This window comes from Plectropomus leopardus, chromosome 22, assembly GCF_008729295.1.
Source record: "Plectropomus leopardus isolate mb chromosome 22, YSFRI_Pleo_2.0, whole genome shotgun sequence".
Taxonomy (NCBI): domain Eukaryota; kingdom Metazoa; phylum Chordata; class Actinopteri; order Perciformes; family Serranidae; genus Plectropomus; species Plectropomus leopardus.
Window position 1 is genome coordinate 7,124,438 of NC_056484.1, and position 23,203 is coordinate 7,147,640.

The 23,203-nt window shown below is 38.8% G+C and overlaps 1 protein-coding gene across 1 annotated transcript in view; it reads left to right on the forward strand.

The window, feature by feature from the left end:
- Window positions 1-23,203, forward strand: part of LOC121961353 (ankyrin repeat and sterile alpha motif domain-containing protein 1B-like) — a 283,009-nt gene that overhangs the window by 216,680 nt on the left and 43,126 nt on the right. The window contains 2 exon segments of the mRNA XM_042511305.1: window positions 5,908-6,006; window positions 8,499-8,651. Of these exon segments, the coding sequence (XP_042367239.1) occupies window positions 5,908-6,006; window positions 8,499-8,651 (252 nt within the window).

Consider the following 23,203-nt stretch of genomic DNA (forward strand, 5'->3'; position numbering starts at 1 on the left):
GGATAATGGATTTAAGGTATACCATGGTGTAAAAGTTTATCATACCGTGTACATTTGCTTATCTATGATACTGAAGAAAAATGCAACTGGACTGAAAATATTGCTTTTTAAGCTTCTTTTCAAAAGGGAGACTTATTACACATACTTCCATTAAATTTTTTCAAGTCCCAATTATAGTGATAAAAAATGTGCTTAACCAAAATCAACTCTTCTGATTTCATTTCTCTAAGGGTCATTATGACTGATGATGATAATAATTCTGTAATTCCATGATACAGTGAATCCTCATACTGTTGTAACCCTAGCGGAAATAGACCGATTCTGTTGTTTAGTTATTAGAGTGTTGCATTTAAACAAAGTTGCAGACATACAGCATCATATAATGGTTACAGACAGTAATCCCTCAGAGTAACTGCATGAGCATACTACAAAAATCAGGTCATCACATCCAGAATAGCTGATTAATAACCAGCATCAGAAAAACATTGAGATGATGCTACCATGTGCGTCCTGTATGCTGCACATAATGGGATGTCAAACAGCCACATAGTCCCAGTGTCGTGTTTGATTTTGTTCAATTATTAATGCAAAATCTATATGTGGTGAAGGACAGCTTAGGTGCATGTTTTTGAGTTGTAATTAATAGGGGTGTAACGATCCATCGATCTGCATCCATATATCGATTAAATGAGCAACGATCACGTAACATCGATGCAAAGAGTACTATAATACTTTGGTGCCACAGCTCTGTAATATAGTAATAATATACAGTTATATACAGTCTATGGTCTGTACTCTAAGATTTGAGTGAAATACCTACTCCCAGACTGTGGAGGGCAGCATTACACTTTATAGTGTACAGCAGAGCGCTTTATTCTAGTGCACTACTGTACAGTCTGCCGAAACGGCATTAGAAGAAGAAAGTCTGCGTCACCGTCAGGCAGATGGTGGCGAGCAGCCAAGAGGAGTATGATCAGGATAACGCAGTTTACGCGGGAATAAGTCATCAGTGTGGAAATGTTGTGTTTTCGGAGAAACTGCGAGTCAACAGGCAGCGCGCGTCATATGTAAACAAAAGCCGCGCTAAGGAAACAGGAACTTACTTCTTGCTAACGTTGCATTAGCTGCTCTGTTTTGGCAATGTTGACTGAAAAAAAGCGCATGTAAACTGAAAGTCATCTGTTCTGTGGGGAGGTGCAGGGACTTAAACCAGCGGTGAGTAAGACAAAGCATAAATAATAGTAAACTGGTTAAGTTATGAGTAGAGGAAAAGTCCGCTAGCCGCTAAGCTAACGTCTGTTATTTAAAATGTCATAGGCTAATGCTAATAACATTAGCATGTTGTATATATAATGATTGTGTATATTTGTATAATGTATAAGTAATGTATAATGTGACCTACTAAAGACCGTTGTTTTGTCTATGATCCTTGACAGTTGTAATTGAGTTTTATACTTTAGTTAAAATATCTTGTTGTTAATCCACATTTTGAGGATGTTTGGAGAAGTTTGTCTTAAGATCATGATTTGAATTCAAATGAAAACATTTTTTTTCCAGAAAGCGAAAAAAAAATGAACCAGTTTTAATTATTTCCAATTCTGTTTATGTTGTTTTTATCTCCTCTGAAAGGGGTGGCAGCTTCTCTTGTAACTGACTGTGTTAAATGAGCAGATAATATTGGCTCATATTGATCGCAGGCCCTTAAATCAAATTGAAATCATATTATGGTAGACTTTGTAATGTCTGCAAATATCATATCGTTGTCCAAAGTATTGATATAATATTGTGTCGTGATGAAACCAGTAATCTACACCCTTAGTAATTTGTGTTTTACCAGTAAAAGAAGTATTGTAAAGTTGTTAACAAGCTGTGTTTTTAGAGCTTTAAATAAGTACTGCACCCTGTCTGATAATTTGGCTGTCCATTTAACTAGTGACGACAGGCTTTTTCTATACCCTGTGGATCTGTGGCACCGTAGTACCATACTACACTTGACTGCACCTGACCGCATGCAGCTGTGATGTTGAGTGTCGTCAGACATTAACTAGACTTACACCTTTCAGCCTAGAGAGGCTGGTGCAGCTGTTTTTCCTTCCTCCAATATCTAGTGTGGAGTTACTCTTTATCGTACTCGTACATTCAGTGCTTCTTAACTAAATGCATTTCATATATTCTCACAGCTTTTATTTACTCCCTCCTATAACATGTGCAAAAAAGATCTTTTCTAGTATTTTCAAACATTGTTTACATCCACGTTTGCTCGCCAGCAGTCTCCTTCCTATTGCTTTTTTTTGGCATATTGCTTCTTGGCACATTTCAGCTACCAGCCTTCAATCAGTAAGATAGTCTGAAACTGGCAAGCTTAATTTGCTGACACAATTAGAGTGGTTTATTAACTGCTAGTGTGGTTTATTATTCCAAGAATACATATTGCTAAACTCATGATCTAGATTAGATAAGACTTTATTGTCCATCAGTAGACTTAAAAACGTGCAACAGCAGCAGTTGTCATCAACAGCAGTGGGACTGGGGGGGTTACATTTTGCGTGAGGTCTTCCAGCATATATTCATGTCTTTGAATAAATAGAGACACACACATTCAAACCTGGAGATGCCCAGTAAACAGCCTTAGTCTTTGAAACCAGCTCAGAAACGGCTCCTCAGCAGTTTGATCTGAGTGCTGCATGATGTTTACCCATTCATATTTTCCATATTTTATTCAAGATGGTATCCTTCTGTTTACTAGAATTTTAATCCCAGCTCTTGCCTTCCATTTTTGACATTTTTGTTGAATGACAGCCAGATTTTGACCAGTCATGTAAAGTGGGCCGGTTCACAGCCCTGGTGCTAGAATGCAAATGGTAATTGGTTATGTGATAATCCTGTCCTTAAAGTTAGCTGCTCTGGAGTCTCAGAAGTAAAGCCACCTTAACAGAGATTTTTCTGGTGAAGGTTCTCCAGCATATTGCGGTAAAATCCAGACGACAGCTATCTCGCTGCTACCTAGAATTAAAATGTCACAGCATCGGAGCAAAATGTCCTTTTCGAGGGCACGATGGTCCCCAGAGACGACTTCTGGACAGAAGTAAAGTAGAGGGAGGAAAAAGGAGATATCTGCTATCTACCTGCTTTATTGTCCTCGTCTCTTGGATGTTTATCACTGTTATTAGTTTGACAGGAAGGAGATACAGAGAGACTGACAGGTGTAATCCGTCAATGTGTGTGTGTGTGTATATGTGTGTGGATGGTCCTGAAGATGCCTCCAGGCTGGTCTCACAGTCCCTCTCCTCCCTCTATATCTCTGCCATCATTGCAGTGATTACCTTGCTTTACTTTTCACTTCTGTCAGAATCCATATTTCGGATGGTATTCCTGGCTGAGTTCAGCCTCTCTCTGCGCTGCAGCTGTCTGCATTCACACCGCACCTCTTCCCTCCCTGCGAAGCACCTTTCCTCCAATTATCTGTCTGCTTGACGACTCTCTCCATTACACTCTCTGGAGAGAGGATGACTGATAGGTCTCTTAATGTTTCCCATTGGACTTAATTAAAGGGAAAACTGTGTATAATACTCATACTGGCTTCAAGGTGTGCCTGTGTGTGTGTGTGTGTCATAAAATAGAATATCAAACTACTACTTTCTGCTGATGTTTCATGGCTTTCCTGTCTTTTCTTGGGCTGCATTCAGACTGCAGGCAAATCAGATTTGTTTCTAAAATCAGATCTTTAAGATAGACTGTCCGCACTGTTATTTGTAAGTTATCAGATTGGATCAGTGTGTCCAGACATAATCAGCGTATCTGCATGGGGTCCTGTGGTAATGATGTAGGCGTCAGTAACGACATAGCTAAGGTGGCGACACGATTTTTTCGCCTTTCACACACAATGATGATGTCTCCCATCACACCAGACAGCGACAGAGCGCTCTGCTGGTAGAAGCCGTGGAGCATCGCTTCTGCTCAGCACTTGTTACTCTGATTTGACATTATTCTTGTGTGTCCTGTTTTAAAATCCACATTGAGTGGCTAGAGCGGCCGATGTGAAACACTAGGAGTTTACCGATTCATCACCGTGGCTTGATGCAGCTATTCAGTCACCGATGATCCAACATCATCGATGCAAAGTGAAAATATCAATACAGATCATCATCTTTAAGCTATGCCTTTGTTTTTTTAAATTCCCTCGCCACCTCTGTGTCACCATTCCTGTCCAGTTGCACTAACTTCCTAAACATCCGAACATTGTTAGCAGCATAGCATAAGGAGCCAAGAGATAGATCATCAATTAGTGCGTCTAACTGATCGCAGACACCTGACGTTAATCAAATTAGAATCGGATTGTGGCAAACTTTGTGGAATCAGCAAATAAAGTATTGTTGTCCAAAGAATCAAGATAATATTGTAGCATAGTGGACCTTGAGACTTACACCCCAATGAATGCATCTTAATGGAATCACTATTAAAACAACCTTCAAATGTGGTTCTGGTCTGATTTTGAAAAATCTAATTTCTTGTGGTTTGTTGCTGTCTTTTCAGCTCTGTAATAAGTCTGGATACAGTCTGAAAATGCCAAAAAAAGGATTTGGGCTGGCAGTCTGAACAAGGCCTTAGTCATGTCATCTATGATATTTTTACTCACAGACTGATGTTTTTGTTGCCTTATTATTTGAAAACAAACAAGCTAGAGTTTTTCCGCTAAAGCTTGTTCGGCATTTGTTGTGCAGTGGAGTATGATGTTGTACTAAATTCAAGGGGGATTTAGTGGAGACTGCAAATTGTGCACACTGCTTTCTCGTTCCCATTTTGTGTAATTCTACATGACTGCATTTTGACCATTTGTGGTTATAAAGTTGTCATGTCCACGTGGAATTAAAGAAGAGTCGGTAAAGAGACAGCAGTATAGTTTTTTTGTTCTTTTTTACTTATATTTTACTTATGATTTTCCAATTTGACTAATGCATTTGCTCTTGTGGCGGTTGAGTGGTAAACAAATACCTTACTTGAAAAACTTCTGGATTTATATATGCAATAGATGCCAAAAAGGATGGTTTTATTGCTATCATACAAACATCAGTTACTTAAAACAAGTCCGTACCACCAGTGTTTTGTCATGTTTCAGCTTATTTAATACTGCACACATTCACAAATAATCATACTGCAAACCATGAACAGTTTTCCAGTGTTTCACAAAGCCATTGTTTTTATACATTTCTGTACAAAATGAAAAGCATAACCACACTGTCGTAACTTGCATGTGTTTTGTAATTCATCACACATTTTAATACGTTATTGTAAGGGCATAATGCAGCACAGACTTCTCGAATCAATCTGCTTGTAAAGGATTACCGTGTAATGATAAAACGACAATGCTTAATGTTCACTGTGATTGATTACACACCTCGAGCAAGCTTTGAGAATCTCTGACTTGATTTTCAAATAGTATGGAAATAAATGGTAAACAGTGATCACCTGCTGTGGTGTGAAAAACACATTTAAACAGCTAGAACTGTATCGCTTGCAGACAAATATACAAAGGCTACATGAGTTTTAGTGGTAAAACTTGCAAACACATGTCGTCCTTATTAAAGAAGTTGAAGTGTTTAAATGAGCCAAATTATCTGCAGATATCACAAACCTTTACTACAGGAGAAGAAAAAACTGAAATAAATCAATTGAATAATAAAGGCCTTAAACCTTGAAATGCTAACTGCTGCTGCTGGTGTTTTGTTTAAGTGCGGACCTTAGCGCTTATAGCTGCTATTGTTTGGGGTTTATTTTGCAAGGGAACTGTCTGTTAAAGTCTCCTGTGTTGAGCCACACTTAGCCCTTGCAGACACTGTTTCATTTTTTGCTCTGGTTGCAAAGATGCTGCATAAATCCTAACGTTATCTCTTGTTTCTTGCTCTGCAGGGCAGCAATGTTGTGGAAGACCAGGACCTGCTGGAGATTGGGATCCTCAACTCGGCCCACAGACAACGCCTCCTGCAGGCCATACGGCTGCTGCCCAGGGTCAGTACTGCAGCTCCAGCTTATTGTGTTCACGACGGCTATCATTACTGTTATTATTTCTATTTTTGTTTGTTCATTATTTTAATTTTTATTTAGTTTTTTCAAATGCATGTTCTTATTTTGTAAAGCCCTAAGGGTACCCTGAAAGGTGCTTTATTAATCCAAATAATAATAATAATACAGTTATAATAAGACATCCCACCAAGAAAGGCTTAGACATGAACTAAACCTGCAATTTCTTAACTGTGTTTATTGAAATGTCAGTCGCATGCATAAAGTCATCAAATTTTAGACTACTTACTTTCAGTTTAAGATTGACATAATCCAAATGAGAGATGATGTTCACTTGAAGCTGCAGACAATTTGTTAAGTCAAAATTTCAGCAAATCCCCTGCTCCATCTGTGTGACATATAGCTCTCTCTGTGGGTGGTTAAGTTTTTCTCTGCATGTTCTGCTGAATACTTTAACAAGGCGCCAAGGAGTTGGGGGTTCGAGAAAACTCTAAGTCAGTGGTTCTCAAACTTTAATCAATAATGTAAAATATTTTTAACTCTGACCAGTGCAAAGCATTTTTAGTTAAACTCAGTGAACAACCATGTTATTATGTTACCTGTATCCCCGTTTGAGAGACACTGTGCTATCTAGCATGTTGCAGTGAGGACTGCAGATTGCAACCAGCTGAAAACTTTTCCCTGTTAGAAATCCTTCAGTGTTCATTGCTCAGGAGGTTTTTAAATGAGCCAAATTATCCAAAGGTCTCGTCCTCCAAAACAAACAAATCAGGTGATTTAAATCAGCTAAAACACTGAATGAAGCAGTCTCACGTTCAAATCAGAGTTTCTCCAACACAGTTCAGCTTGTCGCAGATGGCTCGCTTACCAAGCACCTGCTAAAGTGTGCTCATCCTTTTCTTTGATAACTGACCATCCAGATGTTCGGGAGTGTTGTACTAGGAGCCAAATTATCCACAGAGGTCTCTTTTTCTCTGAAACAAACGCACTCAATGTTTTGACCTACTGTGAAAAACATGGCTGTGCGAAGAAGCAGACTCCATTGATGAGCACCCTCTCTCTATGTAGACATTAACAGCTCGTTCTAAGATCACAAAAAATGGGATGATTCTTTGTTTCAGGCGAATTTTAAACTAAAGAAAACACATTTATTCTGAAAAATCCATTTCCACCAATTAAGTGTCACCTCTTGCCACCTTTAAGTGACACAAGAAAACTTCTCTCACTTTGCTGAGTGTTATTTAACATTGTGCTGTTATTTAACATTGTGTTGCATCTGAAAAATTCACACGCAGGTAAAAACAACTAGACACACTTTCATCTTTTATTAGTCACGGAGCAAAAAGGCCAGCAGTTGCTTTCAAGGGGACCAATGATTTTCAAATACTGCAACAAAATACTTTCAGACTAATAGGGGAGTTTTCTGCTGTATGTTAGCAAGGTCAAATGCTTTTGTGCGCATGTGTGTGAGACAGAAAAAGTCCGATCAAAGGTGTGGAGCTGGAATGAGAGAAAGAGAGAAGAGACCGAAAGAAAAAAGAGACTCTGAGCTCAGAGATAAGCAGGTTTTATACAGACGCCCAGACAAAAAACCTTGATCTCCAGTCCGCATTTTCCCCTCCTGATCCACCCAAACTTTCTCAAAACACTAAAAAAATGAAACGTTAAACTTTAGCCTGCCCTAACACAAGTAGTCAAACACACGCTCAACTTTAGGTGAAGGACATGGGCTGTTTTTTTTTAAACACCATAAACTCTCTGAAGCTGTTTTGCCTGTCAAAATGAAAGCGAATGAATTATGAATTTTGTGCTACACTCACAAAGTCTCTCACTAAAGGCAGTAACCCCCTGCTGATGGCATCCTATTCTGCCCTTTCTTAAAAGTTGGGCTTGTGTTTACTTGTTTGCAATGAAAATATGAGAAGATTTTAATCCAGTTTGTGCTTTATCTCAAAATATTCACTCCTTTAGAGCTCCGTATCTGTGGCTTCCTCCTGTATCCTGCTTTACTGGGGAAGGTCTTAAATATAGAATAAATCTTTAATGATCCTTATGACGAAATTGGGCTGCTGCAGCAGAATGAAAACAGAAAATGTGAGAAAAAAGAGCAGCGCAGCATTCAGTGTAAATAAAATTCACACAGCTGTCATGTTATATAAGAATTAGGTATGTAGGCTGTATGGTAGTTAGCATTTGTACGGAGTGTACAAGCTGTTCTGTGCTGCAAAGCTCCAGGTCAAAGGTAGTGCACCATATGGGCAGAAAAAACACATCCAACATTTCATCACAGTTTCTCCTTTATTCATGAGAACACAGAGGAAAACAAATTTTATGTCATGAAACCCTCAAGCAGCAGAGATATTCAAAAATATGCTCAGGGTATCCAGGACATGTTTCAAAGTCTTGTAAAGAACTGCAGAAAGTAATAATAAAGTTAAAAAAACAGCACTTTAAGGATCACTTTTCTCACTGTGCTGAAGGTGCGACCTGTTGGTTACGATGGCAACAACCCCACGTCGGTGGCAGAGTGGCTGGAGTCATTGGAGCTCGGTGACTACACCAAGTCGTTCCTCATCAACGGTTACACCTCCATGGAGCTGGTCAAGAAGATCTGGGAGATCGAGCTCATCAATGTGAGTCACGTAGTTTATTTTCTCTTCCTACCTTCACATGAAGTCTTAAAAATGCTTCATTTTAAAGGATTAGGCAGGTGATTTTCTTTTTTTCCAACAAATTCCATGAAAATACCAGATTGTTGTCCATGTGTCCACATCCTGATATATCTTGTTTCTCTGAGTCAAAAACCTCCATTGTTGTCCAAATTTGCTACTATTGAACCCGTATAGACTGTCTTGCTTCTGTTAATAAACCAGAGAACCAAATATGTATTAATCCACAGTTGAAAATTGTCCCCGGTGCTACTACATAAATGTAAAGTGGCGCTCCTTTAAATATTTACACATGAAGGTCAGTTTGCTTTAGTTTCTAAACTGAGAAATCAACCCTGAAGATGGTTTAAATAATCAGCCAGCTTTTTCTAGAGCTTTCAACCCTATCTCTCAGTCTTCATCAGGCGCTGAAATTTGCTCAGTTACTCAACATTTAGGCCAAATGGCTTGAAGCTTAAAAGTCCTGTCTAACGTTTGCTGTTGTTTGACCGATACAAGCGGCTAAAGGTCCGGATATGTCAGTGCCTCTTCACGGGCGACAGCTGTAGTTGAGGGCATCATGTTTTCCCATTTCAGTCCCTCTGTCCCATTTTTGTCAACAAAATAGCTCAAGAGCTCCTTAAGAGAATTTATTCAAATTTGGCACAAACGTCCATTTGAACTCAACAGTGAATTGATTAGTTTTTGGAAGTCGAGAGGTCAAGGTCACTGTGAGGAACATGTTTTTGGCCATAAACCAAGAATTCTTAGGCTAATTAAGGCACATTTGACACAAATGTCCAACAGGACGAAATTATGAAGTTCTGATTTTTCTTATCCAAAAGGTCAACCTCACTGTGACATCATAATGTTCTGCAAAAGCACTTTTTCGGCCATTATGCAACACCATAACTTGGGAACAGAAGGGGAGACATTTGGTCAATTACTGAACTGGGGACACTGATCTTGGGTGTCCACTTTGAAGCTGTGCTCATTATAAAGATCTTCTGTGCTGCCGGGTTTAGGATGTGTGCGAAGGTTCCCTGCTTAGCCACAAAATAAATGGAATACCTTTTATTAAAATCCCTTAATGTCGTCTTGACAAATATCCATTTGGACAGACATGACTTTTCTACTTGCCCGGTTGGCAGAAGAAGCAACTGTGAAGCGGTAATTCTAATTTTAAGTATGTCTCTGGCTCTCTGAAAGTGCAGTACTAAATGGCTTTAAAAGTTTCATGCCTTCTTAAGGGGAAAAAAAAGGCTCAGGACTAAGTGCCACAAAAGAGTGGGGAAAGCAGAAAGTGCTACAAGTCTCCTTTTTTGATCTTTTCTTGGGATTTGTTCACAATAGGAAAAATACACCAGCTTTATCTTTTAAGAAATGTCTTCTTAAAACAAGGTTTATCTGCAGACTGCACAGAGATGGCCGATATTTCACTGGCTTGTTGCGTGAACCAACTTCTTTTTCCAATCAAATGATGCAATCTTGATACTAATAAGGCAATCCCTCTTGTGTTGGCAAACAGTATTATCTATTGTTTTGAATAAATGTGTGTGTCAGGTCAAATATCTCCCTCGCAGAGAGATGCTAACTGCACCTTTAAGCTGTGGAAAACAAGTTTTTAGCCTTAATGATGGTTACTGATGGATATATTCTCAGCTGCGGCTTTGTGAAGCTGAGCGCTTGTTGGTTTCTGTCCTCATCTCTCACCTGAGTGACAGGGTGAATTTGTTTCTCCGGCTCAGTATATCGCAGTAAAGGCCCATACATCAGCAGACGGACACGCTTTGTCCTTTGGCTTTTTTTTTTGCTGAAACGAGGATGAAGTCGATGTGAAAGTTTCCTCTGTGGGATGCAGAGTCCATACTGAGTGTGCAGAATGCCCATCAGGCATTTCTTCTCATTACTGTGCAATGCGTGCTAAGAATGCAAACAGGAAGGAGGTGCTGTTATATCATAACCGTACTGCATCTTCTTTTAAGGTTATTCTCTGTTTTCCTTCTTGTCATTGCAGCTTATCTTCTTGCTGTGGAAGTTTATGTTTTAACGTTTGCAGTAAAAAAAGGAGCGAGCAGATAGTTTGCAGCAGCTTTCCATTGATTGAGTCCTCTCCTTCTGTAAATATCAGTAATGGTGGATGGTAACGAGGTTTGACATTTCAGCTTCTGTGTTGTCACAAGTGGTGCAGGTTTATGATTCAATTTTTACCAACATAAAATCTTCAGTAGAGATGGGATTTACTGCAGCCTGATCTCTTCGGAGTGATGTGCTCCTTTGATGCCACGAGTGTAACGAAATCATGCTCGATTGCAGAGGGCGCCTGCCTGGCTGATTTCAGTGAGAGAGAGGAGAGAGAGAAGGGGTGTTTTTCCTTCCCAGTGGAGGATAAAGTGATAAAGTGATGAGTGATCAGCTGGAGGAGGTGGAGAGGGAGTTATATAAGCATGTGGGATGCAAGATGTTTCACAGCGCTGGGGATACCGCCCACATGCTGCGCGTGCGCGCGTGTGTGTATGTTTGTGTATGTTTGTGTATGGGTATGTGTTTCTAGATGCATATGTGAGACAGACAAAGTGTTAATACATGCTTTTGAGCTTATATGTGTTTAAATGCATCACTTTTTACACACAAACCAAACTATACATCAATCTCCTCTCTGTTATGTAAAACAGAGAAACAAGAAAATCCAAATAATGTGCGTATGAAGTGTATTTATGCTGCATACTCCGTCAGTACTCTATTTCAGACCTGCATGTAGATAAAAGTATTGTATAGCACAAGGATTCTGTATTTGAAGTGAAGCTGCATTGCAGTGCAGAGTAAAGCCACTAGAGGCTGCACAAGCCTACATTAAGGCTATACCTCTATGTGTCCACATACTTGTCAGTACGGGGATTATTTTCAGTGCAAGGCTACAACAGGATGCACCCACCTTTGTGGTGACAGTTTGGTGAACGTCTCTTCCAATTTTAACATGACCTGCCCCTATGCACAAAGCCAGGTCCATAAAGAAACTGTTTTCTAGTTTGTTTTGGAAGAATTTACTTAATTTTACAGGTCCTCTCTTTTCAAAATGGGTACACTTCATACTTTCATTGAATAATTTATTTTATTCCATTCATTTTATTTGGGACAACACACATTCATCAACATTTCTGTAAATATGCCAGTGTTAGCCAGCTGGATAATTTTCAACTGTAGTCCTTTGCCAAGATGTTTTGAAACCTATAAAATGATTTTGTTTTTTATTTATTTTACTAAGACAGAAGGACACCATAAAGACAGAAACAGCAATAACAAACAGGAACTCTTAAGACAGAAGACAGATACAACAAAATATCAGTACAAAACAATAACAGCAAGATAGCCATGCAGGCAGCATAACTGACATTTAATAATAAATTTAATTAATTACGTTTTAATTTCACTTTTTAAACATAGTTTAAAAATGACTAATAAATCTACCTTGTAAACTCATTGGCATTTTCCTAAAAAGGATTTCATAATGTATGGCGCAAAATATAGAAATATTGTGTCTTGTTTTGCCCAACCAACATATTCAATATACTATAATGTAAGACCAAAGAAAGCAACAAATCCTCAAATTTGAGAACCTGAAAACATCAAATTCTTTGCATATTTGCTTGAAAAATGACCTACACGTTGAAATGATCATCAAATTAGTTCTTAAGTAAGTTTCTGTCCTTTAAATAACTGATACAGTGAGTACTCGTTGAAGCTCTAGATAAGACACTGTGTCTGAAAATACTCTTTGGTTCCATTTTTTGGACAATGTTTAACTTTATATGGTAATTATTTTGACTGTTTTCTAAGTGTTTTCCACTTTTAGACTAGTCTAGTTAAAACTTGAAAAATCTAAAAACTTTAGTTTAAAGTTAGTCATCAGGAACATCTCTAATATATAGTTGGGTTTTAGTAGAGCATTGATTTCAGGAGGAAATATCTCTGGAGGAAAAAACAAGTGCTTATAATTTCAACGCAAAATACAGAACTCAGATAACTGAGCACATAGTCTTTATTTTCATGAGAATAACCGTAGCACTAAATTTTGTAGTTGTGTCCAGAAATCATCCTTAAATAATATCAGTAAAGCATTTGATCCATAATGTTAAGTTACCGTAGACCGGCCTGCACAGAGCCCTTACCTCAGCGCCATCCGACACCTCCGGGATAAGACAGACCGCAGTTTGTGAACCACGTGGATTGTTCTTTTGTCCATGTAGTGTTTCATTTGAAGCAGATCTTATCGATCGTGCAGGACTGCATGTGAGGGAGTAGTTGCGTGTGTGTGTGTGTGTGTGTGTGTGTGAGCATGCGTTGTACAAGCTGTCCTCATGACTGTGTGCCACTGCAGCAGTACACTGTCACTGAAGTAGTCTCCAGGGTGCTGGAGAGGTCACTACTGTACCTGAGAGAGGTGTGTGTGTGTGTGTGTGTGTGTATCTGTGTTTGTGGAGAGAGATACTGTAGTGGTAGAAATAATAGATTGATGTGGGGAAGGACATATGGCTGTAAGGGAAGTGAGGGGATGACGAGAGAGAGAGAATAGGACAATGAGTCTTTCGAAATAGAATTTGGCCGCTGCTTTCATGTAATCACCAGATAACCGCTACGGGCAACAGATGCTGTGGTATCCAGGGAGACAGGGGAGGAGTGTTTAGCATTTTTGGACCATTGTAATATAGAGGGGCAGAAGTGTGGGTATAGAAGTGTGTGTGAATGTGTGTGTCTTTTTGATTGGGCACATATGTGAAGTCCTGCTGCCGTTGGATTAGAAATAAAACACCTTTTAATCCTGCCTGTCAGACAGAGAGCAGGTGCAGCACTCTCAATCTGTAGTGTGTGTGTGTGTGTGTGTGTGTGTGTGTGTGTGTGTGTGTGTGTGTGTGTGTGTGTGTGTGTGTGTGTGTGTGTGTTTTATGCCATCAGAGTAGATGGACTCATCTGAGTTACACCTGGTTCATGTTTTCTGTTACATGCAGTTCATGGTCAGAATTCTGTATTTGCAGACTATCGCAGTTTATTACAACTTTTTTTTTTTAGTCCTTTTAACCATAATTTTTTTCAGCGTTAAGATAACATCTAATCTTCATCTTCCCAAACATTGTGAAAGCAGGGGCCATTTCTCCGCAAGATTCGGGGGGCCCAACCATCGGAATTATGTGTCTTATTTGGTTGAAATTGCATTTTCAGAAAAAAAGGGTTTTAGCTTTTTTTTTTTTTTTTTTTTTTAAAAAAAGCATTTTCTGTCATAACATCTATAACTTTTAACCGTTTTAGTATGTTTGATAATATTTAAATTAGGTAGAGGTAGTCAAAAAGGCTTTTTTCTCCCTTGCTTGTCATTGGTTTGATTTTAATCCGTGCAATATCAAAACTCAGATGCAAACTCAACTGAAATGTGAGAACGAAGCACACTGAGCCAAACTTATGTAAAAGAGAAAATAAAAGTGAAACTCATTATTTAAACTAATCCGTCAGAGTCCACAGAGTGCATGTGACATGAACATCATTTACAACGTCAACTTTCATACATCCTTACAACAGTTTGTATACTGCATGTGTTGTGTGAAAGTTTTTAAACGGATGTTTTGATAAAGTTTTGCTTTTGTCAAACTGGGACCCTATAACTGCAGTCCAAGAATTTTCTCAGTTTTTGGATTCTCCATATACAGGAGGTGGGCATGAAAAACAATGGGTTTTTTTCCCAATAATTCAGAATAACAAGGGTACGTAGGTGATATAGAAATTTCATCATTTTGGGGGTGAACTATTCCCTTTTGAAGCCTCTATGATTGTGCTCATTTTTATTTGTAGATATCAGATTTCAGCTTCTTTAGTAGCTATACTTTTATTATACTGCTAAAAATGATGGGGGAGTCTGCAAAATAAGGCTTTTGATATCCTTTAACGTCAAATTTACTACAGTAGGAACTATGCCAACAGTTTTAAATCATAGAGAATAAGGTGAACATAATTACAGTTAGTATAATCAATCCATATACAGTTATTAATGGGACAGTTTTGATATTTAAGCAAGAAAAAGCCTGTATTTTATAGCAGAGTGGGAATTAAATGTCTCAAGACCTGAAATGAAAACTCATTAAATTAGACTTTCTATCTTTAAATTATTAAATTAATTTGAATAATTAATAGGAATTCATTATTATAAATTCATGAGTACTGTAAGTGTGCACACACTGATTATAATTGGAGTTTTTTTATGGTATGATTAAACTAATCACAGTCCTCTGAATGTACCAAGCCAATTTTCTTCCTCCTATAGCGCTAACTCAATTGACAGCTAATTAATAAGTGACAATTTTCATTAGCAATTATTTTTCAAGTAATTAATCAAGTATGAAACGTTTGGCATAGTACAGTCCAAATGAGTATTTTTTCTGCATTCCTTCATGTCAGACGATGAACCGAGTATTGTGTGTTGAAGCAGTTTTTGAGCATCTCTGTCTTTAGGGAGCTGCTATTTAAGCTGCTCTGTGCCCTTAATTTTATGTCACGTACTTGAGAATGTAATAATGGCACGACATTATGACTCTATCGGCCCGCTTTTAATATCACTAGTCTCCTGGTAAAAATCTGTCAGCTGTCTTAAGAATAATTGTCACAATCTTTGCTTAATAAAGCTTTGAGCCTGTTGGGCAACTTCTGAGCTGAATCTGGAACTATGGTGCAACATGAATGTTAAAACCAGGACTTTCAAAATAGTTAATCAAGATTTGTATAGCAATTTTCTAACAATTAATCGGTTATGAGGGGAAGTTGTGTAAATGCAGCAAAATAGACAGATGCTGCTTACAAGCACATGATTGATTTATCTGTGATTAGGATGATAAAAATGCACTTAAATATAGAGATGATCATAAATCAGATGATAATGCTTCTTTTTTTTCTTCTCAAACACGTTTTATGCCTTAAAAAAACAGCCTATACATTTATATGATACACATCATAACATAAATGTGCTGCATTGACAAGAATAAGGAGAGAGGGGGAAATGTTTCCGCTGTGTAAATAAATGGTAGTAAGCAAATTATTAAATTATTCTCAAAATGTGCAAAATGTGACAAGTATTACAAATAAAAATTGTACAAGCTCAGAAACTGCAGTATCCTCAAAAAAGTGTCATTCACTGATCAGTGTAAATCATAATTTACGAAGGGCCTCCATATATTTTCAAATGTGTTGTCATCATTTTTACTTTAGTTATGCTTCTCTGGTTATAAGCCTAATGGAGAGTAACGCTTCTAATACCAAGAAGCATTCTTAATATATTATATTTGATTATTCTTTGAGGCGTCTCATTATCCAACAGAACGTGAATGAGCCCCTCATATACATATTCATTCCCCTGCAGTGCAGTGAGCTGCAGACACATCACTTATAAATCCACTTGGTGGTGCTGCTGCCTCTCATTTCGTTCGGACCACCTTGTCTTGAGGCGAAGAAAGTACAAAATAACTGCGTCAAGGCTGCAAATTGCTCTCATTTCAAGTGAGTCCTCAGAGAGCCCAGAGCGAAGCAATTAGAAATGGATTTCGTTTTGGAAAGACACACTCACAACGGTGGAGTGCAGATAGTTTCTGCCCCTTCAAGGAACAATTCCCTTAATGTTTTCTAGATGAGTAGACCCTGATATCACAGAGGAGGGTGCCTTTAAATGTGTGCGTGTTTGTGTGAGAGTGTGTATTTTGTGTGTCCTTGGTTACCTGTACATGGTGCTGTAAATGAGAAGCGTTTGATTGAAGGTCAGATATTAAAGGAAATGCAGTCATTCTGGTCTTGTTTTTCTCTTATCCTAACCCTACCCCTTACCTACATGTTCTGGTTGTGACCCCTTAATATAAAGAGACATTTTCAGGGGTCTAAAAGAGAGAAATTATAGCATTTCACAAGAAAAAAAAAGATTAGAGAATTGGAAACAAATTTTACATTATTTTGCTTATTAGAAGATCTTTTTTTATAATTCCTTTCTGGATGATAGACTTATAGATTAATTTTACGATCCCATGTAGCGGTCCTCCATCGGGAATCGCTGCTTTAGATGTGTGTGTGTGTGTGTGTGTGTGTGTGTGTGTGTGTGTCTGTGTGTGTGTGTGTGTGTGTGTGTGTGTGTGTGTGTGTGTGTACATTTTAATTACTTGCATCTATAAAAGGGCTTTGATCACTTTGCATCAGGGCTTGGTCATGTAGGTAAAGCTTTACATCATAGAATATGAAAAATAAACGTTGTGGTAGTGGTATATGTTACAACTTAGCAGTTTCTACATAAGATATCCAGAGGAATTGCTGTTTGGAGCTAATCCAGTAAAACTGAGTAAATATTTGACAAATCGAGGTTAATTTCATCATGTCAACTCCTGTCATAGTATTGCCATAGAGCAGTTCTTCTTATAGGTTTAAAAAATGTCTTGCAGTGGTCCAATACAGTAGATCCCAACCATTTTGTCTTATGTCAAGTTAAAGGTCCAGTATGTACGAGTTAGCAGGAAATATTGGCAGAAATGGAATATAATATTTATATGTATGTTTTCATACTCGTAATCATCCAAGACTAAGAATTTCTGTGTTTTAGTTACCCTAGAATTAACAATTTATGTCTGCATAGCGAGCAGGTCCTCTTCCACAGAGCCCACCATGCTATACATCATTTTTTAATTACATGCACATGCAGGTCTACATGGGAGTAACAGTGGAGTATGTAGTTTAAATATGCTTCATATGCACATAATTGAGACTTTAAGGGTTTTCTGTTCTACATAACAGAAAGGAAATTGATTTATAGTTTCACTTGTGTTTTAAAAGTGTTGCAGTTTAACGTATACATAAACACAAACAGAATTTTCAGCTGGTTGAAGTCTGCACCCTCACTGCTAGACATAGATATTGTATTCAAGTGCAGTACATGATTAAATGTACTTAGTTACCCACTTCCACTGTATGCTGATCTTACCGATCATTACACAACCCCTTCTCTGCTTTGTCATGTCTGTCTCTTGCATGTGAAGGCCTGTGGTTGTGTGCTCACTGTGAGTAGGTGTGTGTGTGTGGGTGTACGTGTGTGTGTGCGTGATTCACCTATGGGTCCTGACTTGTCCCTGCATTCCCCAGTATTATTACCAACATGTCATTTCAGGAGGTATTCACACTCAAAAGTGGGAATGTGTCCTGAAAACCTCAAAATGACTAACTGTGTGTGTGTGCGTGTGCATGTGTGTGTAACCGTGCGAGGGGTCCAAAATAAATTGAGGACAGTCATGAGAGTTCAGCCTTTTCTTCTACCGCTTGTACTCGGTTGCCATGACGGCTACTAGTTACCATAGAGACTAGAGATATGTGCTCTTGGTATAAATGAAGTGTGTGTGTGTGTGTGTGTGTGTGTGTGTGTGTGTGTGTGTGTGTGTGTGTGTGTGTGTACGTGTACTGGATTGCCTTTTCCCGACACTATTCCAAAGACTTTCTGAGTGTGTATGTGTTATGTTCCTGTGCTTATCACCTTCTTTGTCACCTCTCCAAATGGACAGATTGTCTCACATCCCGACACCAGATGGTTCCTGCCTTCGTTAGACACTGCAGGATTAAACCCTATATATCATACAATAACACACACACACACACACACACGCATCCAGACTTAGTTCACTTGATCACAGGTTCATGATTTTTCACACCATAAAGGCGTCTACATGTGTGCAGCTGTCAAACACTTGTATCTCACTCAAACTGAAGGTTTTCATACGTGTCCGACGTGTTCAAATGTGCGAGGACACGGTACACGTGCAGTATGTGTGAAAAAGGAGTGAGTAGTAGCTTTTGGTGTGGGTGGATTTGCCTCAGGACTGCAGTGTATTTCACCGTCCCTGCCTGCCGATATCACTCTCCTGCAGCCTTATTTGGCGTATGCACTTCCTGTTGTAGCACTCAGTGTGGGAGGTATCGGGAGATAATGTGTGTGACCCCCCGAGTGCACCCTGAACCTGTGGATCAGTAGTATCGCTGCAGCTGCTGGTCTTCTGCCTCACAATCGCCATCCGCAGCTGTTAGCTCTGGATGGATTAATCCCCCTGCACACGTTTTCTCAAGATCTATATTTACTTTATATAAATGGATCAATGACGGTTTGTATTTAATGGCATTCACACCTTCATTTGCACTCAGCTTGTCACTGATTCCTCCTTTGACTTTGCTGCGTAGCACACCAGCACTAGTCTGGAGCTGCAACAATTAATAAATAAGTTGGCAACTATTCAATTGATTGCCAACTGATTAAATAATTGATTAATCTGTTTGAGTAATATTTTAAGAAAAAAAAGGTTACCATTTTCTGATTCCTGCTTCCTGAATGTGAAAATGTTCTGGTTTCTTTACTCCTCTTTGACAACACATTTATTTTATTTCATACATTTTTCACCATTTTCTGACATTTTATAGATCAAAACAACTCATCCATTAATCAACAAAATAATTGACAGATTAATTGTTAGATGAAGCCCTTATTAGTCCATTTAGTAGTTGTGTTAAAGCTTTTGATGACATAATAGCATCCTCATCTGCTGTTTTTAAGGTCACCGATGAAGTTTGAAGTTAAACTATAGACCCGTCATATATTAAAAGCCGAGATTCAAGTTTGTATGTTTATACTTTAAGGTAATTGAAATCTATACCTCAGTTGTTTAATAGTGTTTCTCAGAGATGGTAATAAGGATGAGTCATTCACTATCTTTAGTTTGTCTTCTGCTGGATAACATGAGTAGACTCTTGTAAAGGACAGAAATAGGTGGAATGACGTCGAACTTTATGGGTTGGATTTCATTTATGTGACACTTGCAGTCATGCATGGGAATATATACCCTCATACATAAACACATGCACATGTTTTATATAATGCCCCAAACACAAGCACTGGTGTGGCCCCAGCTGTGTCTTGTTGTCACAGAGAACAAGATTTGTTAAGAGCACATTAGGGCATTTTATTTCTTACTCAGATATGGATGTTTGGTTGTTTGGGCAAAAACCTTCTGCACATATTCATATATTACGAAAGTCTGCTCAGTAATGACGTTTCTCTGAAGAAATTGTGGCCTAAAGAAACATTGCAAAAGCGTAGTTAAGATCAGATAAATGGGAGTTTCTTTGCTCTGAGCTATTTTCTGCCAAATGTCTAAACTTGTCTGCATCTGCAGCTGAACAGTAAAATGCGCACAATTGACTAATAACAGTGTTGCAAAGAGGAAGGGCTGATTTTGAGCATCTGAATGGGCTACAGAAGCAAAAGTCTCCTTCATTTTCTACAAGCACAATGTAAGGGGCCTTATAGTTGGCGCAGGTCCATGGCTTAGATGGCATCAATCGGTCACATATATGAGGTTACAGTGTCTGATATTAATGTTAAATATGACCAAAGTTTTGAATAATGGGGTAAACATATATAAATTTAATCTCTGTCATCAGAAAGGTGTTTTTTTTCGACTTTCAAGACAAGCTGACATCAGCTCATGATAATTTCTTTACATGGTGTTTACAACTGTACATACACTGCTAAATGCAGCTGCATGCTAACGTCAGGGTAACATCTTATCTTAGTCGCCAATGTTGGAAATCTCACCTGTGATTTTTTGACAGTGTAAACTCTCCATCACGGTCATTTCTCAGCTGCAGTGACGATGCAGAAACACAGAGAGTGCAGATACAGAAGACCTGGACATGCTGACTAATCAGAGCAGAGCTTTTTAGGAGGGAGGCTTTAAAAAGCAGGCGCAAAAACGGAGTGTTTCACACAGAGGGTAAATACAGGTGTTGCAGCCCAGGCAGCATGAGTAAAATAAAGTGGTTTTTGAACATTAAAACATGTAAACATGTTCTTGTAGAAACCGAAAATACAAGCATGACCCTAAAAATTAGCATAGCAAGTCCCCTTTAACCTAATAATCACATTGCAACAACTGTCTGTTTGATTTGTGCCTCTGCCCGACTTCCTCTCCATAGCAACTAAGGCTGATGGGTATTGTATTTAGAGCCTTTCTTTGTACCAAACGTACTCATACCTCATATGGAAATACTCACTGTTTTACTCAAAGATTGATGCTTCTCTCACATCTGTACAGTAAATGTAAAGCTACAGCAACCAGTAGTGGACAAAGTACACAGTGACAGTTGCTGAGTCAAATGATTACTTGAATTACAGTACTGGTGTACTTGCTTTAATAACACTTAATTATTCAAAGTACTTTTTTTAAAAATCTCAATGCATATTATTATATTGTCACAATACACTTGAATCTCACGACTCTACCGATGAGCAGCCCAGTCTGAGTAGTGCATGCACGAAGTAGAGCTACGGGAACATCATTTCACCAACAAACCACACGTAGAACTGCATGATAACAGTTTATGGACTTTTGCATTTTAGAAAAGAAAAAAAAACACATCTGTTGGCCTCGGAGCAAATGTAACAAGTAACTAAAGCCTTAAAGAAATATAGTGAAAAGGTTAAATATTTGTCTTTCAAATGTAATGCAGTCAAAGTAATATGTTTCTAAAAAATACTCACGCAAAGTACAGATACTCAAAAACTGTACTTGAAGACAATACTTCAATAATTGTACTTTATTACGGTCCATCACTGATAGCAAACAGTCAGCTTAGCTTAGCACATAAACTGGAAAACTGGGAAACAGCTAGCTTGTCCTATTCTTCTAAAAGGAAATGTTGAAATGGGAATTTACGGTGGAGAAACTTACTTCTACCAGCAGTTTTTGTAAGTGGAGTTTTACATTGAAGTCATATTGTGGTATTTATACTGTTATTAATGAACTGTCTCACCTCGAGCTGCACACAAACACATTTACACCCCTTGTGAACCAGCACGATCTTGTCTCTGTACGGGCCCAGCGTCTCCATAGTGACGAGATGGAGAGGGGGAGGAGGAGGGAATGTAAACTGGTTAGAGAGAGAGCGAGAGAGGGAGAGAGAGTGTAGAGAGGGAGGGAGAGAGAGCGCTCAGGCAGAGACATGTAGGAGATGTAGTCTGGCTGCCGCAAGCTGAAGAAAGAGGAGGAGTTGGTGAGCGCTGGAAATCTGCAGAGAGTGAGGGTGAGAGAGACAAAAGCTGGTGGTGAGGAGGCGAGGAGTAAAGCTAGGAAAGCGTGGCTGAGGAGAAGAAGAGAAAGAGGAGGAAGACGCACTAGTCTTGAAAGAAAGCAGAAGCAAAGAGCGAGAAGAGAGTGGGAAAAGGAAGGAGCCAGAGGAGCGCAAACTGAAGACGACTTTAATTTGGAATAAGTCCAGTCTTAAGGAGAGGTAGGTGCTGATAGACGTGATGAAGAAACAGAGGGATATCTTAAAGAAGGGATACAGTGATAAGCCAGCCATTGGTGCTTTTGTTCTTTGCGTGCTGTTTTATTTAAACATCTGTCATCCCGCCGCTCGGCGAGGCTGAGGTGATTACAACATACGAAGTGCTTCCATGGTTCTCAATCAACACTGCTGACTTGGCTAATTTACGGGCTGTGCGACTGTGTGTGTGTGCAGGAGTTAGAGATAAATGTTTCTGTGCATGTAGTGTGTGGGAGTCTGACCTCGAACCACCTGAGAGAAGGAGCGCAGTTGAAGCAGTGAAGCATCCATTGTGCTTTGATGAAACTAAGGTTTAGCGTCGCAACTGATCTCTCCTCTTTTCATCTTTTCCCCCGTAAATGAATGCTTATAAATCTTTGACGAATTTTCTCAGTTGCATTACAGTTACTCAGATGACAAGGACTTCTGTTAGCATTGTGGACTGGGTGTAGTTTGGGTTTTCTCAAACATAATCACAGTCTGTGCCAGAAATTGGACCAAATTCATACATTTGTCACAAGAGTTTCTAAAAAGCAAATCAGGTTGCAGCTCAGGACATGTCAGGTGTTATCTGTACCTCCAGATTCAGTCTAGTGGAGCAGAGAATAAGAGCAAAAAGCATTTACTACTACAGTTAAAGCCACTCAAATCCAATTGCTGCCCTAATTTGTGTCTTATCCTCATTTGCATGCACTAACATACTCTTGAAGATGGCGAGAGAAGTGAAATCTGGGACGACACCAAGAAAGAACATAGTTGCTCAAGAGAGGGATGTTGTTGGTTTGTGAGAGTGTGTGCAGGCGTAAAGGCTGACTGCAAGCACAAGTATACATGTTTAAGTGATAATCACAACGTGTGAGGGAAACTGTAAACGTTTATTAGCTCAAGGAGGGATTATCCGCTGTCACATGATGACTGTTTTTTAGTTTTTTAATCTCCAATTCTTTTTCTAGACCTGCTTTTTGTTCAAGGTGAAGTTGCATTTTAAAATCACTCCAAGAAACAGCAGTGATTACCAAATAATATAATGGAACTAGGTGGCAATTAGCTTGTGATACTCAGAGTGCAAAAAACCCCCAAAAATAAAACAAAGAATAAGATTTTGACTCAACAGCAATCTCTCTCTCCAGCAATCATGACCCCAATAAGATGAACTTACT